This window comes from Xiphias gladius, chromosome 11 (genome assembly GCF_016859285.1).
Source record: "Xiphias gladius isolate SHS-SW01 ecotype Sanya breed wild chromosome 11, ASM1685928v1, whole genome shotgun sequence".
Classification (NCBI taxonomy): Eukaryota; Metazoa; Chordata; class Actinopteri; order Istiophoriformes; family Xiphiidae; genus Xiphias; species Xiphias gladius.
In genome coordinates, this window is record NC_053410.1 from 26,686,192 (window position 1) to 26,706,149 (window position 19,958).

At 39.8% G+C, this 19,958-nt stretch overlaps 1 protein-coding gene across 2 annotated transcripts; it reads left to right on the plus strand.

Moving 5' to 3' along the window:
• The first annotated feature begins 1,241 nt into the window (after positions 1-1,241).
• On the plus strand, positions 1,242-16,113 carry LOC120796352 (core histone macro-H2A.2). 2 transcript variants are annotated; one of them, XM_040139097.1, is made up of 9 exons: positions 1,242-1,550; positions 3,205-3,377; positions 7,421-7,527; positions 8,996-9,193; positions 12,155-12,259; positions 12,558-12,657; positions 12,758-12,847; positions 14,649-14,823; positions 15,582-16,113. In XM_040139097.1, exons 2-9 carry the CDS (start codon positions 3,206-3,208, stop codon positions 15,745-15,747), a joined length of 1,113 nt encoding a protein of 370 aa, XP_039995031.1. In that variant the 5' UTR covers positions 1,242-1,550; position 3,205; the 3' UTR covers positions 15,748-16,113. The 2 variants fall into 2 exon arrangements, with proteins under 2 accessions (XP_039995031.1, XP_039995029.1); XM_040139095.1 differs by having other exon boundaries at positions 1,245-1,550; positions 3,200-3,377.
• The last annotated feature ends 3,845 nt before the right edge of the window (positions 16,114-19,958 follow it).

Consider the following 19,958-nt stretch of genomic DNA (forward strand, 5'->3'; position numbering starts at 1 on the left):
AAAGGAGACGTGAAAAGTTAGCGAGACTCTTAAAAACAATAAAATACACGTTACAGATACACTTTCCTCCTAGGAGCTGTTAACAAATAGCTGGAAATAAACAGCCCACGCATATGATTTTTCTGATTTAGAAACACCACTGTTTTGCATTTGTGCTGTAGGATTTTAATAATCCAATTAAATATGTACACTCAGTGAACACCATACTAATACAGGGTAGTTCCTCCCTTTGCTCTCCAACAGCCTCAGTTCTTCGTGACCTGGATTCCACAAGGTGTTGGAAACTTTCCTCTGAGATTCTGCTCCATGTTGACATGACTGCATCACATCATTTCTGCAGATTTGTCACATTCAGGCTGCCAATCTCCCAAAGGGGTTCTTGCACTTTGTACCTTCATGACTGGTTTCTATTCATTTCAATACACACTGAAAATGTACTTTCAGACAGCTGGAACTACTTTAACTGAAACTTTGTTCAGTTATGATTACATGGTAACACAGCGGTATAAAGTGATTTGACAAGATTGTCTGACTGTATTAAACAGGAGTAGTAATGCAGCTGACAACAGAAGCAGACATGGTGTTCACTGTGATAGCTGACCAATCTCTGGGAAGTTTACACTGCTGCAAGCATTTTTATAACATTCTGAAATTAATGGAGGAAAGTTGCATTACAGGGATAAAATACAAAACACAATGGAATGTCATGAATAATGGTCTGCAAAGGTGTCAAGAAGGTGTGATAGTCAATACAATGTAGTGCCATGTCCTCAACAAGTAGATGTGGCTGTCATCCTGCCTCATGGATCTATCGGCTTTGACATATCAAGGATGGATCAAGTGAGTCTGACTGGATGCTGTGACTCTTAGTCCCTTGTGATTCCTCTTCTGATGCATGGAACAGGCTGCCTGGATCATCTGTCGGATTCACTTCCTGCATGTCCAACGAGGAGAGAGGTTCTTTTTTACTATTTCACTACCTGATAGACCTGGAATCATGCAGGTTTCATTCACATTTGATACACAGTCTACAGTGAACCACCAGGAAACTGCCTGGGAGGCTGGACAGCTGAAAAATCGGAAGTGAGATATACACTCTCAGGCCTTTTTGTGAGGTCATTTCAGGGTACCATTTTGGACCTATGAGACTTCCTAGAAGACATCTTTTGTTACCAATATAGGCTATATGTATAGTTGCTTTGTCTCCAAACATAATGCTATCGTTATCTCTGAGCACATCGTGTCCCTTCCCTTCCACCAACATTTTCCCTCTTGAAGCCATGCTAAGGGGGCGTTTTCACTGGATTTTCCCTCGATTGAATTTTTCCCCTTTGCAGCATCAGTAGCACAGAGCCAGCCTCCGACCAGACTACGCTGTTCCTGCTTGCTGTGTGTTTTTTTCTAAGGTTGGGAAGTAAGATTACGCACAAGGACAGCAAATAAACAGAACCAAAACAAAACGCGCCGCCTTTCACCGGGGGGATTCGTCTGTCTTCCGTGCAGGAGCATCTCGGGCTCGCGTTGATTCGCGTCAAAGGAGGACAAAACAGGTAGAAACTTGGGAGGGTTTTTCATTTTTCATGCCTCCGCGCATATCCGGAGTGACGGGGACGCTTTACTTTCCACGTCTGATGTGATTACACACATGCAGACGACCGGAGGCTACATGAAAGAAGAAGGGGGCGGGCGGGGCTTGTTTAAAGAAATGGGTCGTTGTGGTTAATGTCTCCATTGTAGCATAACTCACAAAAGTGCCCCGCGTCATGTGTACCAAATAATTCTGTGGAGCTAAACGCAGCCGACCGGACGTAGCTAACAATCACACGTAGCCTTACGTTTTCCCTGCTCAATTAGTGCTTGTAAATAAATACACGTCAGGCCTTTCTACAATTTAAATATCCCAAAAGTCCAGTTTAACGTCTGCGTAGCTACGTCGAGGAGCTCTTGCTTGCCTCACTGTCATGTGCGGTTCGTTACGGTAACGTTAGCCTAGATGGCCCTGCTCGTATTCCCGTCTCTTTCCATCGGGCTCATGCGCCGAACACCACACGCACGCATCATATCCCTCCACCTTTGACGCCAGCAGTGAGTTCCCGTGTTAATTAGTGCATACATGGAAATGATAGGTGAGTTCCAGTGGCGCTGCTGAAGGCCGCAGCTTATCAGACCGCTCACTGCTGGAACTTGTTCACACTGAAACCTCAGGGGCAAGCCGTAACCTTCCCTTCGAAACATCCTCGGTCAACGTATGGTTTGAATAAGGGGGCGAAAAAAGATAAGAAACCGACTGGCCTTCATTATGGCACCCTTGATAGAAGTAACGGACGAGACCCGAAGGTTTTCTCATTAGTCCAACGCTATTCAGTTGGTATACAAACACGCTAAAGCACTTTCTTGTGCGAAAACTGTGTTCGGCTGTAAAGCTCGGCTCAAGACGTTCTCATTGACTTCATCCAGTGGATCTGTTTGTTGGTTCACTGAGGTTTTATATGACCCCTCACGGATTCCCCTGGACTCTCTCATTCAGTTGTAGCTGTTTTGGAGTTCATCATTTATTACACTGAATATATAGAAATTATAATCGAGGATTTGATACAGTAAATAAAAGTTGAAAAACTACAGTGAAAATATCTATGTAAATCACAAGTGTCTTAGCACTCTGTGGTCAGTTTATTACACAATTAATTCAGCCCTCATAAATTATTTGCACACTTGAATGCAGTTTAATTATTATACAATTATTAATAAACGGACCATGCACAAGGCTTTATGGAAAAGTAGTTCATCTCCTTAATTTTTTGCAAACTCAAGCACTCACAATTCCATTGGTGTACACCACTCTGGTTTCATTTGTTTGGCAATTGCATTAAGATATCAGATATATCAGCTATAAAGTGTCAGTTCACCTAAAATATAAAAAAAATGGGCAAAAAATGCAAAATGTGCAAAATTCAAAATGAGCTATGCAGTTAGTTTTTGTTTCATTTGTCCAGGCTAAATTTAACTAGTTGTACCAAAGAAATAGTCCCTATGAAAACTGTCTCCAGTGTGTTGGGGTGGAAGCCGAAATCTCAAAGACAGATATGTCAAAGCCTGGAAAAATAAAACCAGAACTATCTATGTGGACTAATCTGTGTATGTAGTTGTGTGTAGTTATTTCTGTTCTTCAATAATGTGGGGTTTTACTCCCTGTGTCCAGAGCAGGATGTCAGCCAGAGGAGGAAAGAAGAAGGCCACCAAGCTGTCCCGTTCAGCCAGGGCGGGTGTCATCTTCCCTGTGGGGAGGATGATGAGGTACCTGCGCACTGGCACGCACAAATACCGCATTGGCATGGGGGCGCCTGTCTACATGGCAGCTGTCATCGAGTACCTGGCAGGTAGGGTATGAGGTGAAATTGGGTTCATATTGCTTAACATTAAATCTAGGATTTGAACGGTTGAAAGTAAATTTTGAAAGTGTAAACTATGGTTTAAAACTGAAAATAGGATTCAAACATTTGAAAATAAGATCTGAATATCTGAAATAATTGCCTCACTCTTCTCAGTGTTAAAAATATGTGTCTTTAAAGTTATGAAATTTGCTTAGCAGACATCCAACACACTGCTTTCATTTTTTCAGAGATTCAAAACTCTTCAGCGATTTGAATCTGCTTTCTCAGCTTTGCATTCTGGGATTTCTGACCACGTTTTATCAGGGGAAACGATCTGAGACTCAGAAAAGGCAGTATTGAAAGATTAGATCTGCCTGGGCAGAAGCTCATGGATGAGCTACCAATCACATGTTTTCTAATAGATTGTGAGCCAGTCAGCTAAGAGGAATCCATCTAAACACATTGAATCACATGAATCAATACAGCGTGGGTAGGAAGTGTATGTCTGGTGTTTTGAACTGTGTTGCTGCAAGCCTGGAGCTAATGTCGCAGTCTTGTTTGAGCCTTTTTCAAGTGAGTTGAAGTTTTTTGTTGTGATCATTGTTGTGTGCATAATCTTTCCTAGCCTGCCTGTTCCATCCAACAACACAGCTAATTAACTAGTTTAGCGAGCTGGCGGGCTACATATCGCAGCAGCAATAGGTTAAATAGCAATCTGCTGTGCTGTAACGTTGGCTAAATTAAGAGCTGGCTGGCGACGAGGGCCAATGTCAGTTCACTATGAAAGATGCTACTGTGGTTAGTAGGCTTGCAGTTAATCACGGTAGTTTCTGTGCTAGAAACTGACCTTTGAACCAACAATGTTTTCCACTTAACAGGTCCATAACACTATACAGTGTGGAGGCATGACGCCATTCAACAAGCATGAATGTATTCATGTATTGGGTTTTCCAATATATTGTTGTCTTTCTGACCACAAATGTGTACATCACCAGCACTGAAGGTGTGAATGTAAACTGCAACCTAAAGAGATGTTCCAAATAATCTAATAAATGTCTTGAGCCATGTTTGTCATGGGTACACTGATGCATAAAGAGACCAATCTCAACAGTCACCATCTATGACTGCACCTGAATAACTTGGAAATAGCCAGGGTGTCTTCAAGCAGCACCTCTTTACAGACATATTTTTGTCAGGCTACCTCCAGGCATCAGTTTGTTTGACACTGACCTATCCTATCAGGCAGAGCTACACCTTTCAATCCCCGCTAACTCAACCAGTTACCTCCTCAGACTCCACCTGCTCTCACCATTGGCAACATGCAACTTCCCAGTGTCATCTTCACACTGGACATCACAGCTGAACACGAGTTCAGTGCAATTACTCATCCAGGCTCCTGCTGTTCCCTAGCATGGACCACATCTTCTGGCTTGATCAAGCAGCAGGTCAGGAATCAGTGCCAGCATGCTGTGGCAAATACTCAGCTGCTTTCCTCCCCTGCCCTATAGAGTATGTCATGACCACTTGAGCAGTCCTCATTGTGCTTGCATATTCTTTGGGTTATGTTGCTGAACTCTAGAAATATGATCCTGGTGATGTTTCAGAGCTGTCACTGACTGTGTGGGATCTGAAATGATTACACTCATGTAAACTAACTACATCTGACACTTGAGGAGTGCTGCCTTTGCCTCCTTTCTCCTATGAGTCTACTATCTTTTTTATATATATACGTGCCTGTATGTAGGCAATAGTAAGCAAATTAAGTTGTTTACACTCAGTAATACACAGCGCAACAATTGTGTTAATGAGGCTGTAATAATATATAATCGGTTACCATTACAGACATTGTATGCACATATTTCACTACGTGTATTATCAAACTATAGGGCCTCTGGTCAAGATAATATTATGACGGAGTTTTGTGACATTATATTATATTTATATGTTCATGTTGTATTAATATGATCGTGAATGCTACTGGAGTTGTGAAGTGTAGTATCATCTTGCGCTGGCACAAAAATTCATATTCTGAAATCCCTTTTTTTTTTCTAACATCATAGCTGCAACATACTGGAGTTGAAAGACGTGAAGACTTGAAGAATTAATACACAAAGTTATCTCAGTTGTAGTGACTCATCAATAACATTATCAACTTTGTAGCCAACCATCAACTTAGCTCACATCTACATAAAACTTGCGATTACACATCAAGTTTCCAGAATCATAGAAACTTGCGTTGTTGCTGGAGTTGACATACTCAGACTCAGTTTTTTTTTTCAATTACTTGGATCAGTTTGTCAACTTCATTTAGAGATACAAGAGATTGGCAGATATAAACTCGGGATGTCGGAGTCACTGCCTCTGCTATGAGTGCGATGCTAATGCAGACTGTCATCATGTGACTTGTTGTACCTACTCCTGAGCCTTGGAATCTAACGTGTCCCGCAGCAACCGGGGATGTATAAAGAGAGTGGGATATGGCGCCCCCACTCAGCCTTGATTCTAATTTGTCCGAGTGGCCACGTGAAGTATTTTAATGAAAAAATTCCCTGCAGCCCTTGAAGAACTTTCTCCGTAGACCACAGTTGTAAAAGAGATGTCCGTAGAAATTGTTGACAGGACACCTCCATCTGCAATCAAGATTGACTTTTACTCTTTTTATATTATGAATTTTTAAAGAAAATCTTCACAGAGCCTAGAAAAGTAATTTTTATTTTTGTGACATCAACCCAATGTAAAGTCTATGTGCTGAGTGGGAACATGCGGGAGAATGTGCCAGGCAAGCAGTATTTATTGGATGCATCTTTGAATCACTTCCCATATTACATCCATGCCAGCAACATGGCTCAAAATTCCAGACTTACACTTCCTACCCATGTTGTAATGCTCGATGTCCAGTGTGACCAATGGTTTAGACTGATCTTATTGTTAGCTTATTGGCTTACGGTCTTAGAAACCATGTGATTAGTTGATCACCCACCAGCTCCCGCTCAGGCTGGTCTGGTCTTTCGGTGCTACCTTTTTTTTGCAGTTTCAGATCTTTTTCTCTGTTGAGGTGCAGTACGAAAACCCAGAATGCAAAGCTGAAATAGCAGATTCAAATCTCTGACAAGGTAGTGTTGAATATCTGAAAAAAGTGAGTTCAGACTCGGAAAGCAGTGTGTTGGATGTCTGCTAAGCAAATTTCATAACTTTAAAGACACATAGTTGTAACCCAGGGAAGAGTGAAGCAATTATTTCAGATATTCAGATCTTATTATCCTCTTTTCTGTTTTAATACCATAGTTTACACTTTCAAAATTTACTTTCAACCGTTCAAATCCTAGATTTAATGTTAAGGAATATGAACCCAATTTCACCTCATAGTAGGGTGGCATCACATGATTCAAGCTTCATATATACCAGCTTCAGTGTCTGTAACATCATATTTCTGTTTGAATGTAATTCTCACTGTAAACATATCTACACATGTTCACTGTACTGTTACATGTGTAAATGATGTGTTATATGTAAATTTCTGTCCAACTGAATTTGTGCAGAAAACCCAACATATGTGTCCTAAAGTTGCTTATTAAACATTAGTATTAGTTAAACATATCATGTGTCCCCCCTATCACATTTTTTCTACCACTTTGATGAACGTCTTTATGATGAATATGATCTGGTGTATTAATCGTTGATTGCGTTATGTTTAGTACCCTACAAAAGCAACATTATTATATTTTATGTTAATAATTTTTCTTTACATTTAATTCACATCATACAGTGTAACAAAAAGACCACACATTGACAATTACTAAAGGAAAATGCCAGGTGATACATTGGCATCTAACAACCTTAACAACTAGTTCCTAGTACCTTCCTGGACTTGTTAGAGCAACTACAAAGCATTATGACGAGCATTATAATGCAAAGCATTATAGCACACACCGTGTTCATGATAGCACTTGTCTGATTTTTTTTGGTCTAATCTTCTGGACTGTTGTATTATACAAGAACACACACTGCATGTTTGATGGGTTTCCACACAGTGTTTTCTTTCCTCTAAGCTGAGATCTTGGAGTTGGCAGGAAACGCAGCACGGGACAATAAGAAAGGCAGAATAACTCCCAGGCACATCAAGCTGGCTGTGGCCAATGACGAGGAGCTCAATCAGGTAACACAGTGCTCTACAAGCAGGGCCAACTCCTCAGAGTACAACACATTAATCACAATGTGTTGTTGCCGAAGCGTTGATCATCCCATCCCCGCTTACCAATGTACTGTTGGCTCATGTTATTAACCAGAAGTTTTTAAAAAGGAACAGATCGTTGTCAAACTGGTTTTCACCTGGGTTCTCATGCATCCAAAAGTTGGTGTGTGTCTTGCTAAAAGAAGAAAGTGTTCATTGTAGTTTTTACAGTAAACAATGGCTTCTTGAAGTCAAAGATATTTCAGAATATGTTTTCAGTACTAGCAAGTATTGAAGCTCAGCTGCTGGTAATGCATCATGACCCTTTAATTAAGTGACCAAAAAAAAAAACTAGTACAGTGTTTGTTATTCAACTGATATTTTCTTAATCTGATTGTCAGCCAAATTTTTCAATGTAATTTTTGTAATTTCTTTAAATAGTCAAAATTAAAACAAATAATTTTATTTTATTTTTTTAAAATAGAAAATAAAAATAATGTGATGTATCACTACCGAACTTAAAGCTGGATAGACATATTTTTTGGACACATGGGGGCAACATGGGGGACATGTTATAAAATGTTTCCTATTTACACATCCAGTAGACACAGAGCAACATTATCATTCATTAAGTTCAGTTCAATATTCACTCTCCTTTTAGTTCTGATTTGTTCTCCACCAACCCCTGAGAGAAATATCTGCCTCTTTAGCTGTTAAATGCTCCACTGTGTTCACCAGCTGGTCTGTCAATGTCTGTCTGCTGGACCAGTAGTGTATTGTAGGTTTATCAGAGCCTTTTCACCGAAAACAGGTGCTGCTGCTGCTGAGAGTATAGTTTGTGGGCTGTAAAACCAAATAATGAGCAAAACCAGGTAGAGCAGAGGGGGACTGCAGTCCCTGTGTTGGTAATTAATCTTTTTGTTCATCAGTATAAGCAGCACCTTTCACATTATATACAGTCATTTGATCCATGGTTAACATAAATTAAATGTTTGTTTGGTCACTGATAAAGTGTCTCCACACAGGAAGTGACTTTTATATTAGCGACTTAACAACTTTTTAATGAATCCAATGGTGCATCCATAACAAATGATGTTTGGGTAGTGGGTAATAGCTATAATTATGTAATTAATGTTATACTAGTAACAATATACTGTCCTCTCATGATAACGTGAGTGAAAGTCTTTCCGCTGGAGTGTGAGGCGTATGCATGGTAAAAGGTAAAGGTTTCAGGCTAAAGTGTGTGTACTAGCGAATATTTCAGAAGGAAGAACACTTTTGTTAACTTGGAACAACAAAATAATTTCACATCTGCTTGCACAAGAGGAGTCACCATTTCTTAAAGAGAATGACATTCTTACAAAGAAATAAGGTGTGTTATTGTATGTTGTAGGACAATACATAGTCCAAATCTTTATTTTTTTTTTAATTTCTGAAATGTTTTCTCCATTAGCTTCTGCGGGGGGTGACCATATCAAATGGAGGTGTACTGCCTCGGATACACCCAGAGCTGCTCTCAAAGAAGAGGGGAGGGCGAGTGAAAGTGGACAGCCAGACGTCCATCCCTGAGAAGGCGGAAGAGCGCTCAAAGAGCAAGAAACCTGTCAAATCTTTCAAGAAGGTTAAAGGCAAACGAGGTCGAAAGCCAAAGGTCAGTCAACACAACAGAATGGTGAGAATACACAGAGAGATTGGGGACCATCAAGGCCTCAGTATGTTGCAAAGGAAATGCTTGTTAGATTCATGAACACTGACTGAAACCATCTTTCCAACTGTGGAATCGGGGGGCTGCAACTGATCATTTTTTTTACATTTTCTGAAACAGACAATCCAATATTTCAGCAATGTCCACTTCATGCAGTGATGAGTTTGTGGTGGTAAGAAAGACTGAAAATGTGCATCAATATTCCCATTTGTTCAGTTCATCAGAACAGGTAGAAACAGTTTGCCTTTAGACGTGGATGGACAACCAGTCGTACGAACGAGATCTTTTGTATTATACTGAGACCTTTAGTGGACCATGCAACAGACCCAGAGCATACATGTCTATAATTTGTTTAAAACTATTGGCCAACTATTGGGCAACCATGGGCAATGAAAATTCTTGATTCTGATTGGTTGAAAGGTGCAGATTGAAATTTAGTAACAACACAACTATGACGCATGTAGGAGTTAGTTTATTACTTTAACCTAATGCGTAACCCGGTAGTGATCTGGTTGACACGCTCACTTACTTTGCTGTTACCGTATATTACCTATTTGCTGTGTGTTGCATTCAATAAACAATCTGAAGGCAGTTCTTCGCTGAGTTGCGCTGTCATAGTCCGTTTCTTGTTTCCACATTGCATTGAGGTAAGTAAAGTCCCTTTCCAAGAGGTTTCCAGTGACGAACCAACCATATGAATTATTGCACAACCATCAAAGTTTGGCGACAAGGTGCTCATAACCTGTGCCCTTCTAGGGTCAAACACCTGATGTCAACAGTGAAATTGCTACATATATACTCGAGTCATGGCAACAGCCACAGCGGCACCCAGTGTGTGCACAGTGAATAACAGCCTTCTGGTTACTTTGGCAGTACATTTGCCTCCTACAGTGTAGGTGTTTGTTTGCCATTCTAAATTATTGCATCAGTATTAAACTGTAGGTAAAGACAGCAACAGCTGAGCCTCAATAAGAAGCTTGGAGCTAGGGTTATTTGTCTAACCACCACCAGCAACTGAGCAAAGGATAAGTAGCGTGTCAGTGAGAACCACACAATGTATTTTTAAATGGTTATTATATTTGTGTGAATCTGGAAGTCCATATTTACTAACTATAGGACTCAGAAGACCTAAATATGTTAGCCACCGTGAAGCTGGAAGCCTGAGTCCGAGGAACAGTTGCAGGGGAAAGGAGAGTAGATGGGAGAGGAAATGCGACAAAAACAGCACAGACAATAAAGAGATATGGAGAGGCCAATTCATGGTTTCCAAATCTGCATTGCTGTGTGATGTAAATTTCATCATTTCACCCCTGTGCGGACACCTGCATACAGCCCAAAATTTGAGGACCGGCAGACAGTCTCCACTACAAGCACGGCAACTGTGCATGCGCCAGAAAAGTAAACTGGATGCTCCCTTTGTGTACATGTACTACATTCCACATCTTTGGTCCTATTCTTGGTAAATGGTTGCACACACAGTTTTCTCTTTTTGAATTTTTCATGTTGTTCAGGCACATCCAACAAATGAAGCAACTCTTCTTTTTGCTGTCAGGAAGTCACCATCATGTTTTTTAGTAGACAAATGTGGAATGTGTTCGCATACGCATACCCCTAATTGTAGTATGTATAGAAGTGCAGGAGTACAATATCATCAAAGCTTAAGAGTGATGGAGTTAAAGAGACTCAGAGGGCAAACGAGAAAACAGTAGAAAGAGCACTATGTAATATTATCTCCACTGGACAAATCAAAATTCTCAGGCTCAGGAACTACGTTTTATGATGTTTAAAATAGGAAAGTGAGATCAAAACTAATTGTTTAATATGTGTAAATATGTGTAAATTAACAACTTAACAACTGATATTTTTAGTTTGATTACATATGGCATTTTTTTTGGCAAGTGACCATTGTATAAGCAGGACAAAACCCTCCTAGTATGTATGATCCATTATTGTAATGGTTTAATGGATGACACAGAACCCTTACATCAACAGCAGAAAAAAAAAATCTGCTTTCTGTAACCACATGTAAAATGCTCAGTGCAAAAAAACTCAATATACTTGTTGAGGTCACGAGCAAATCGTGTATGAGTCTGTTAGACTTCAAACTTGAATTTGATATAAGTCATGCTGTAGTGTTTTGAATTTAAATCCTGCTAGGAACAGAAGTCCTTCACTCATTTCGGCTGGGTATCACTCAAACATTTCAATACTGGCAGAGTTTTTGTACTGATACCAAAATGATACTTTTTTCTGCACCTGCGTTTTGGTAATATAAACATTTATAGCTTATAAAGATATAGTCAAGACTGCTTAAGTCAAGTCCAGCACCTGTCCAAGCAGCTCCGAGATCCAGTTGATGTGAGGAATTGAACTAATGTATATGTATCTATGTAGATGCACAAATGTATTGACATCTGAATATCTTTCAGATGTATTTGCTTAAGAGGACTGTTAGATATGGTTGAAAGTCTCAGAAAAAGCTAGTAAATGGACCTTGAGTTAAGAATATTTTGTCACACTGCTATGTCCAGGGTCAAGAATGAACCTTGAGGCGAAAACATATTTAACCCTTTTTTCATTTAACAAAATATGCCAAAGTGCTCAATGCACCTGTGTTAAATCAAGAACTTTGCTAAAAAATATAATAGAACTAGAAACGTTTAGACTCAGGAAATCATGAAATGTCCGATAAAAGAATAGGTGCACAAACAACAATTTGACCAAGCACTGGATGCCAACTTTTGATTCTAGACACGTCTTGATACTCAGTGCTACAGACATATTTCAGTTGGTACTCAAATACTGAGGTTTGATAGCCAGCTCTGTTATTCATCTGTTTAACCTGTAAATGATGTTACAATGTAAATGTGGTTTAAATGATCATCTTTTTTTCTCCATCTGGCAAAGAGCATAGACAACGACAAAGAGTCTTTACCAAACTCCACAGCTGAAGATGGTCCTGGAGATGGATTCACCATCCTGTCAGCAAAGAGCCTGTTCCTAGGACAAAAGGTAACATACGTGGATTAAACTCTGTGAAAGCCAGTGCTGATATTTTGTCAACTGAAGCTGGTGAGAAGTAATTAAATGACCAATTGGCCAAGTGACAACCACCACCTTGCTAGAGTGTAAATATATAATAATAATAATATATAATAATGTCAAGAGTGACAACAGTGTCTGCTCACTGATTGTTGGTACAAGGCCAACCAACACATCAATCTAATCTACAGCATTTATCATGTACACTGATAAGAAAACTACAGCAGCTGTTTTCTCACGCTATGCCTATGACTTTTTGAATCCACAGCTTTCACTAACAGAGAGTGAAATCAGCAAAATTGGAACAATCAAGGTGGAAGGGATAATTAACCCAACAAATGCAGAGATGGACCTCAAAGATGGAGTGGGTGAGGAAGACATGTTCATGTGTATTGTATTTTTCAAGTTTTCATAGTTCCCTTTACCCATCCAGTCTTGTGCTCACCTCCTGCTGTGCTCTGAGCTTAGGCAACGCCCTGGAGAAAGCTGGAGGCCGAGAGTTCCTGGACGGAGTTAAGGAGCTGCGGAAAGCACAGGGGCCTTTGGAGGTGGCATCAGGTACAGACAGTCCTGGGACAGAACTTTCATACATGGAAAACTTTATCAGCTGTGCTGATTGAGGTTCGTTTTAAATGAAGAGCTACAATGGCTTCAGAAAGTATTCAGACCCCTTCACTTTTTACACATTTTATTGTGTTCAAATAGATCATTTCCCATAAATCTACACTCATAGATTCAAGTCCTGTTGACACAAAACAGCAAAGAAAAACAAAACAAATGTAGGGGTTTCACCGGTGGTGTATTAGGACCAACTATAGCTATCAACTTTGGGTCATCATTGAGTCATACTGTGACAGACCTAAAAAAGGATGGGGATAAGTGAAGTTGGACGCCAAAATACGTCTTGCTTAAGCAAATTACTAAAATGGGAAGTGGTAAAGTAGATGGGAGATGGATGAGAGAAGACAATCCTTTATAAGTGATGATACACTGTTGGTGCAACAGAGGACGTTCACCTGGGTAGAGACCTCACCTAAAGACCACTAGGCAGCTGTTGGAGTGTGAGGCTTTACTTGACAACTGAGTTGCCAAAACAGCTGTAAATTGACCTGTGTAAATTGGCAGCAATCATGCACATCACACTAACTTGGTGAAGAATATGAATTCTGCATACATTATTATTTGTTATGATATATACATATTTATTTTGGTTGATTTTTATAACATTTAAAAGCCAATTACATTGTAATGGATGTATTATATTCTTAATTCAGACCAGTGTTTTCCTGTGTGAAGTAGTGTTAATTTCTTTAATGAAAACTATGACTAAATATGTTCGTCAACAACCTTTTTTTTTGACAAAGATGAGACAATGATGCATTCCAGAAAGATGATTGGAGCATAAGGGAAGAGAAATGAGCAGCGCAGCCATTCAAAGAAAGACATTTAGATGATGTCATTGTTTGAAAAAAACACTATGTAATTTCTTGTCCTCTTTTTTTCATCCATGAAAAGAGATTTTGGTAAAGTTTTAATTTTTTAAACTACATTTTCGTCAACGATATTGCATGTTGTAGTCACAGTTAGTGTTTAATGATGTCGGTGCCTTCTCATCATCGTCTCATCTTAGTCATGGACAAAAAGGTCGTTAACATATTTAGTCATAGTTTTCCTTAACAAAATTAACACCACACGATTGAAAGGATTCAAATGCACGACTCAGAGACACTGATAAAAGTTCAAAACTATTCACCTTTATTCAGGCTGGGCAGACTAAAGCAGGTAAGGATAAACAGGAAGCAGAGTCAGGGGGCGGGGATTGTTTGGTAACAGGCAGGAGAACCAAGCAAAAAAGGGTAAAAAGGAACCAACAAAGGCAAAGTCTGTAAACAAGCAGCAGGTCAAAACAGGCAGGCAAATGAAAAGTACGTGAGGCTGGAACGCTACAGCAGAGAAAGCACAGTAGACAATCTGGCAGAGGTTAAGTAGAAATGGACCAGTATATATACTAGGAAGCAACTGAGGAATGAGGAACAGGGGAGTAGGTTGGCGAGGAGGGCTGGGGTTACTGCAGGGCAGGTGGGAGTGGCAGGGTCTGAAATGACAAGAGTTAGTGACAATGGCAGGCAGAGAATGAAGGAATGAATGAACGAACTCATGCCTACTTTGGGTATTTAAGGACCTTACAAACTCTTGGGTGAAAAGCATTAGAATTGTTAAAAGCAAATAGTTTGAAGAGTATAAGGGAATTAAGGGCTTAAGTGGTAAAAAGAATGAACTAAACGGGGTAGTAGGCGTCCCTGCATACGGAATGCATCTATGGGTTACACTGTCAAACTCAAGTGTTTGCACCCTCCAGTGGCAGTGAGCCAGGCCAGTGGGATGGCAGCCCGCTTCATCATCCATTGTAACGTGCCTCAGTGGGGTTCTGAGAAATGTGAAGACCAGCTAGAGAAGACGGTGAAGAACTGCCTCTCAGCAGCAGAGGAGAAGAAGCTCAAGTCTGTAGCTTTCCCTTCCCTTCCTGCTGGACGGTGAGCTCCACCCTGACACGTCGTTCACCTCAAATCCTCTGTGTGTCAGTCAGCAGAGCTGCTAATGCATTTACCCAGTCAGTTGACAAGCAGGTCACCAGAACTAATCTATTCCTGACTTGAAGTTTGAAAATGAATGGCTGGTTCACAGTCTGTTTGATGGAGACTACCGAGTTCAAAGGCATTTTTACGTACAGACACGAGGACAAACACAGTGCAGGGTTGCCTTGTTACCTTTCCAGCGATGTAAAATCCTGTGTCAGTATTCTAAATTTCTTCGCAGTGTCTTGGCATCTAATGAGCCTTCAAACTCACGGATCTGTAATCTAACTGAACTGCCTGGATGCAGGGCTGTTTTCAATATGAATGCCCAATATCCCTTCAAAACAGAAATTGTGTGGACAACCCCATCCAAACTGAACAGTATCATTATATGCACAGTGCTAACATTTAGAGTATTTTGGTGACTCTAAATAAAAATTACCTTTGTAAATCAGTCCCTCGCAGCTGTGAAAAGCATTTGTCTTTAACAACAGTAATGATAGTCATATAATTGTAGAGGCAGGATTCCACTACATCTGTTAGCTTTCTATTTACAGTGACATTTCACATCGTTATCAGTTTCAGCTGCGTTTGCTTTTAGCTGCAGAGCATGTACATGGTGTTCACTAGTCTGTACTGTCTTCACTGCTGTTCCTGTGACATCAGTTTCTACAGCTCACTACAGATTCATTTATCAACTTGAATTTCTCTCACAGGAACGGATTCCCAAAGCAAACGGCTGCCCAGCTCATCCTCAAGGCTATCTCCAACCATTTTGTGTCATCCACCAGCTCCTCTCTGAAAAACATTTACTTTGTTCTGTTTGACAGTGAGAGCATTGGAATATACCTTCAGGAAATGGCAAAGCTGGACGCCAAGTGAGGATTCTTGTTATAGAGTTTGTTTTTCTAAATGTTGTTTGTTGCTGATGGTATAGATAGGTGATATGACAGTAGGGGTTTTGGTTCTGTCTTGGATAACAAGGAAAAAAACAATATTTGTGAGTGGAGTGCTGTTCACATTTATGTTCAACTGTCCCTTCAAGAGGTTGCATTCTTTATAGATTAGATCATTTAAATCCGTACAGTTTGCCATTATGGTTCCTTGTTTCACTGATGTTTTTACATTCCATGTACAAATATAACAGTTTTTTTTCCTGGCCTCTGTAGTTTCTGATACAGTTAGTTTACTAAAAAACTGTGGTTCTCATTCTGCTTTGAAATAAAAACTCAGATGTTTTACACCAGAGATCAGAGACTTTCAACACTTGTTTTTTTATTCGTTTTTTGTCTCATTGTTTTGAATATTGTTTTAAAAATGTTACATTTAACAAATTAGTCTATATATCATGTTACAGTACAGTAAAAAAAAAATGCACATAAACAAGAGCATTTAATAGCAGACATCATTTGTAATTCAACCATAAAATGCTGGTAGCCATATACACAAAACATCCTAAGGCTAAAAGTAGCCCCTAACCCAACTAGTCAAGTTAAGAGAAACTCTTGATAGGCTAAATCTGGTGTTATTCTATACATTTTTAGAGTCAACAAATCCCATGTGCAGACCCAAACCAATAATGTGTTCGTCATCGACACTTTCTGACTTCCTTACTATCTGTGGCTCCAAGCTCCAAGCCCATTGGTACCTACCAAAGATGTACAGTAAATCTTTGAAAAATGCTCACAACTCCATAGTTTAATTTTTTTTTTTAAATGCTCAGTAATTTCATAAAACAGCTGGACAACGTAGTTACGTGTCTCCCAGTGCAACAGTGTAGATCACTCGTGTTTATAATAGTTTCTCAACTATAATGGAGCTCTATGGGACAGAGGAATATGATATATTGGGCACAATAGATGTGTTAGAAGATCAAATCATGTTTGGATCTGCACATGGGATTTGGTGACAAGAAGAAAAAAATATAAATACATTTATATATAATAAATTTGATAATAAAATTATATAATTTAAATTCAGTTCAATTTTATGTGTATAGCACCAATTATAACATACAGTATCTCAAGGCACTTTACAGAGTAAGGTCAGTGCCTTACAATGCTACCACCATGAGCAAGCACTTGAGGAGAGGAAAAACTCCCTTTAATGTAAAGAAACCTCAGACAGAACTGGACTGAGGGTGGGCGGCCGTCTGCCTCGGCCAGTAGGGTTGAGCGGAGGGAAAGGAGGGAGAGAGGAGAAAGAGGGAGACCTGGAACAGCTGTATACACTGTTGTATTCAGGCACTGTCAGACATTTGGTATAATGATAATAATAATAATAGCGGTACATATAGGTGTAATAGTGTTATTGATGAAAATAACAGCAATGGTATCAGCACCAACTAATAATAATAATAATAATAATAATAGTGATGATGATGATGATGATGATGATGATAATACAATTCATGATAATAATAATACAATTAATAATGATCCAGATCCTGCAGCTCTGGAGTCAGAGAGACCTGCAGAATGAGGACAGGGAGAGGGAGGACACAAAGTTAATAACATGCAGCAGTGTGATATAAATGCATGGAGAAGATGTGCTCAGTGTATCATGGGAAGTCCCCCAGCAGTCTAGGCCTAAAGCAGCATAACTAGGGGGTGGTTCAAGACAAGCCTGAGCCAGTACTAACGGTAAGCTTTATCAAAAAGGAAGGTTTTAAGCCTGCTCTTAACTGTGGAGAGGGTTTCTGCCTCCCGGAACAAAACTGGAAGATGGTTCCACAGTAGAGGAGCCTGATAACTGAAGGCTCTGCCTCGCATTCTACTTTTGGAGAACTCTAAGAACCACAAGCAAGCCTGCATTCTGGGAGTGCAGTGTTCTAGTGGGGTAATAGAAAGTAAGTAAGCAAAATTTATTTGTATAGCACTTTTCACATCTAAAAAAATCACAGAGTGACATCAATAAAAAATCAACTATTAAAAACAATATTAAAAATAAAAAGGACGGCAACTTGCACAGAGCAGATAAGTTAAAATCAAAAGCGATAAATAAAATGCACAGGCTGACCAAAAGCCTGTCTGAAAAAAAAAAAAAAAAAGAATTTCAGCTGCTTTATAAAGGTGTCACAGGAGTCTAGGGATCGCATTGATAAAGAGAGAGCATTCTATAATTTGGGTGCAACAGCTTGAAAAGCATGGACACCTCAGGTTTTCGGGACAGCGCGATTGGCCACATGGGAGGAGGAGGTTAGCAATACACTGGGGTGTTTGACCATGCAAGGCTTTAAAGGTTAGCACCAGTATTTTACAATGGATGCAGAATATAATTGGAAGCCAGTGGAACTAGTGCAGAGAGGATAAAATTTGTGTGATATGGGATCTCTTGTTATATCTTGATATTTCTAGTTGAAGCTGCATTTTGGACAGTTTGGAAACAGCTCAAAAAAGAGCAGTACAATGATCTAAACAAGAAGAAATAAAAGCATAAATAATCATCTCCATCTCAACGTTTGTCACCACAGTTCACACTTCAGTCACATCTTGATGGTTTTGCTTCAAATCGTTGTGGTGGTGTATAAAGGCGCAATTAGGAAAATTGTGTCACTGTCCAGACACTTATGCACCTAACTGTATAAGGACAACAGAAATGAACTGACCCACAGAGACTGAAAAACTCCTATCAGCAAGATAGGATGAGAATCAATCTAAGGGAGACCCAGAAATATCCACCAACTAGTTTTGCCTGTTGAATAGAATACCATGATCAACGGTATGAAAATCAGAGGTGAGGTCAAGTAACAACAATAATGAGCAATTCTAATCATCTGCAGCCATTATAATTTTATTAGTGACTTTAAGAGTAGCTGTTTCTGTTGAATGCAGTTTATGAAAACCTAATTGAGAGGAATCAGGCTAAATGTGTTTCTAAAACAGCTATAAGCTGCTTGGCAGAAACTTTTTCCAGCAGTTTGGATACAAGAGAGTGCTTGGATATAGGCCTATAATTCACTGGGAGGGTGAGATTTATTTATTTTTTCAGCAAAAGGCTGCATGTTAAGGCTGGCTAGAGAGATAGCCGGTTTGAAGGGAGAGATTGATTATGGATACAATAGTGGAGCCAACTGAATTGAAAACATTTAAAAACAAGGATGAGAGAAGAATGTCAGATGGGGGCCAGATGAAAGCTTAATTTTGTGGAACCATTTAGTGATGTCCTCTGAGTAAACAGGAGAAAAGGGGTTTGAATTTGTTTGTTAGATGAAATGAGGTTGGCAAAATGAGCAGTCCTAGCATCCCTCATCATTTAATTTAAACTGATTAAGATGCAGCCATTTCAATTCAATTCAATTCAGTTTTATTGATATAGTGCCAAATCATTACAGAGGTCATCTCAGGGCACTTTTCATGTAGAGCAGGTCTAGACCAGGACTCTTTATAGTTATGTTAACAGAGACCCAACATTCCCCCATGAGCAAGCAATTGGCAACAGCAGCAAGGAAAACTCCCTTTAACAGGTAGAAACCGTGAACAGAACCCGGCTCATGGTGGGGGGCCGTCTGCCCCGACCGGCTGGGTTGAGAGAGAAAGAGAGAGAGAAAGGGAGAGGGGGGGCACAGTACAGGTTCAACATGAAGATGTGTAACAATAATGAGACTCATAATAAAACTAATGATTATAATAATAGGGCGAATAATAGTACTAATAAAACTAAATATAATAATAGATGATAATCATAATAATTGAAGCAGTGGGTGTTGAGCAGGATCATGGGGGCAGCAGGTGGTTTTCAGTCACAGATCCAGACTCTGCAGCTCCAGGGGCAGAAATACCTGCAGAAAGTGACAGGAGGAAAGAGGAGAGAGATGAGTAAGCGCAAAACTATGGGAGAGAGAAGAAGTCAAGTTATTAACAAGCATTGATGGGATATGAATGCGTACAGATTGAGAAGAAGAGGAGGAGAGAGGAGCTTGGTGCATCATGGGAAGTCACCCGGCAGTCTAGACCTATAGCAGCCTAACTAGGGGATGGGTCAAGACAAGCCTGAGCCAGTCCTGACTGTAAGCTTTATCAAAAAGGAAAGTTTTAAGCCTACTCTTAAATGTGGAGAGGGTGTCTGCCTCCCAGAAAAAAACTAGAAAATTG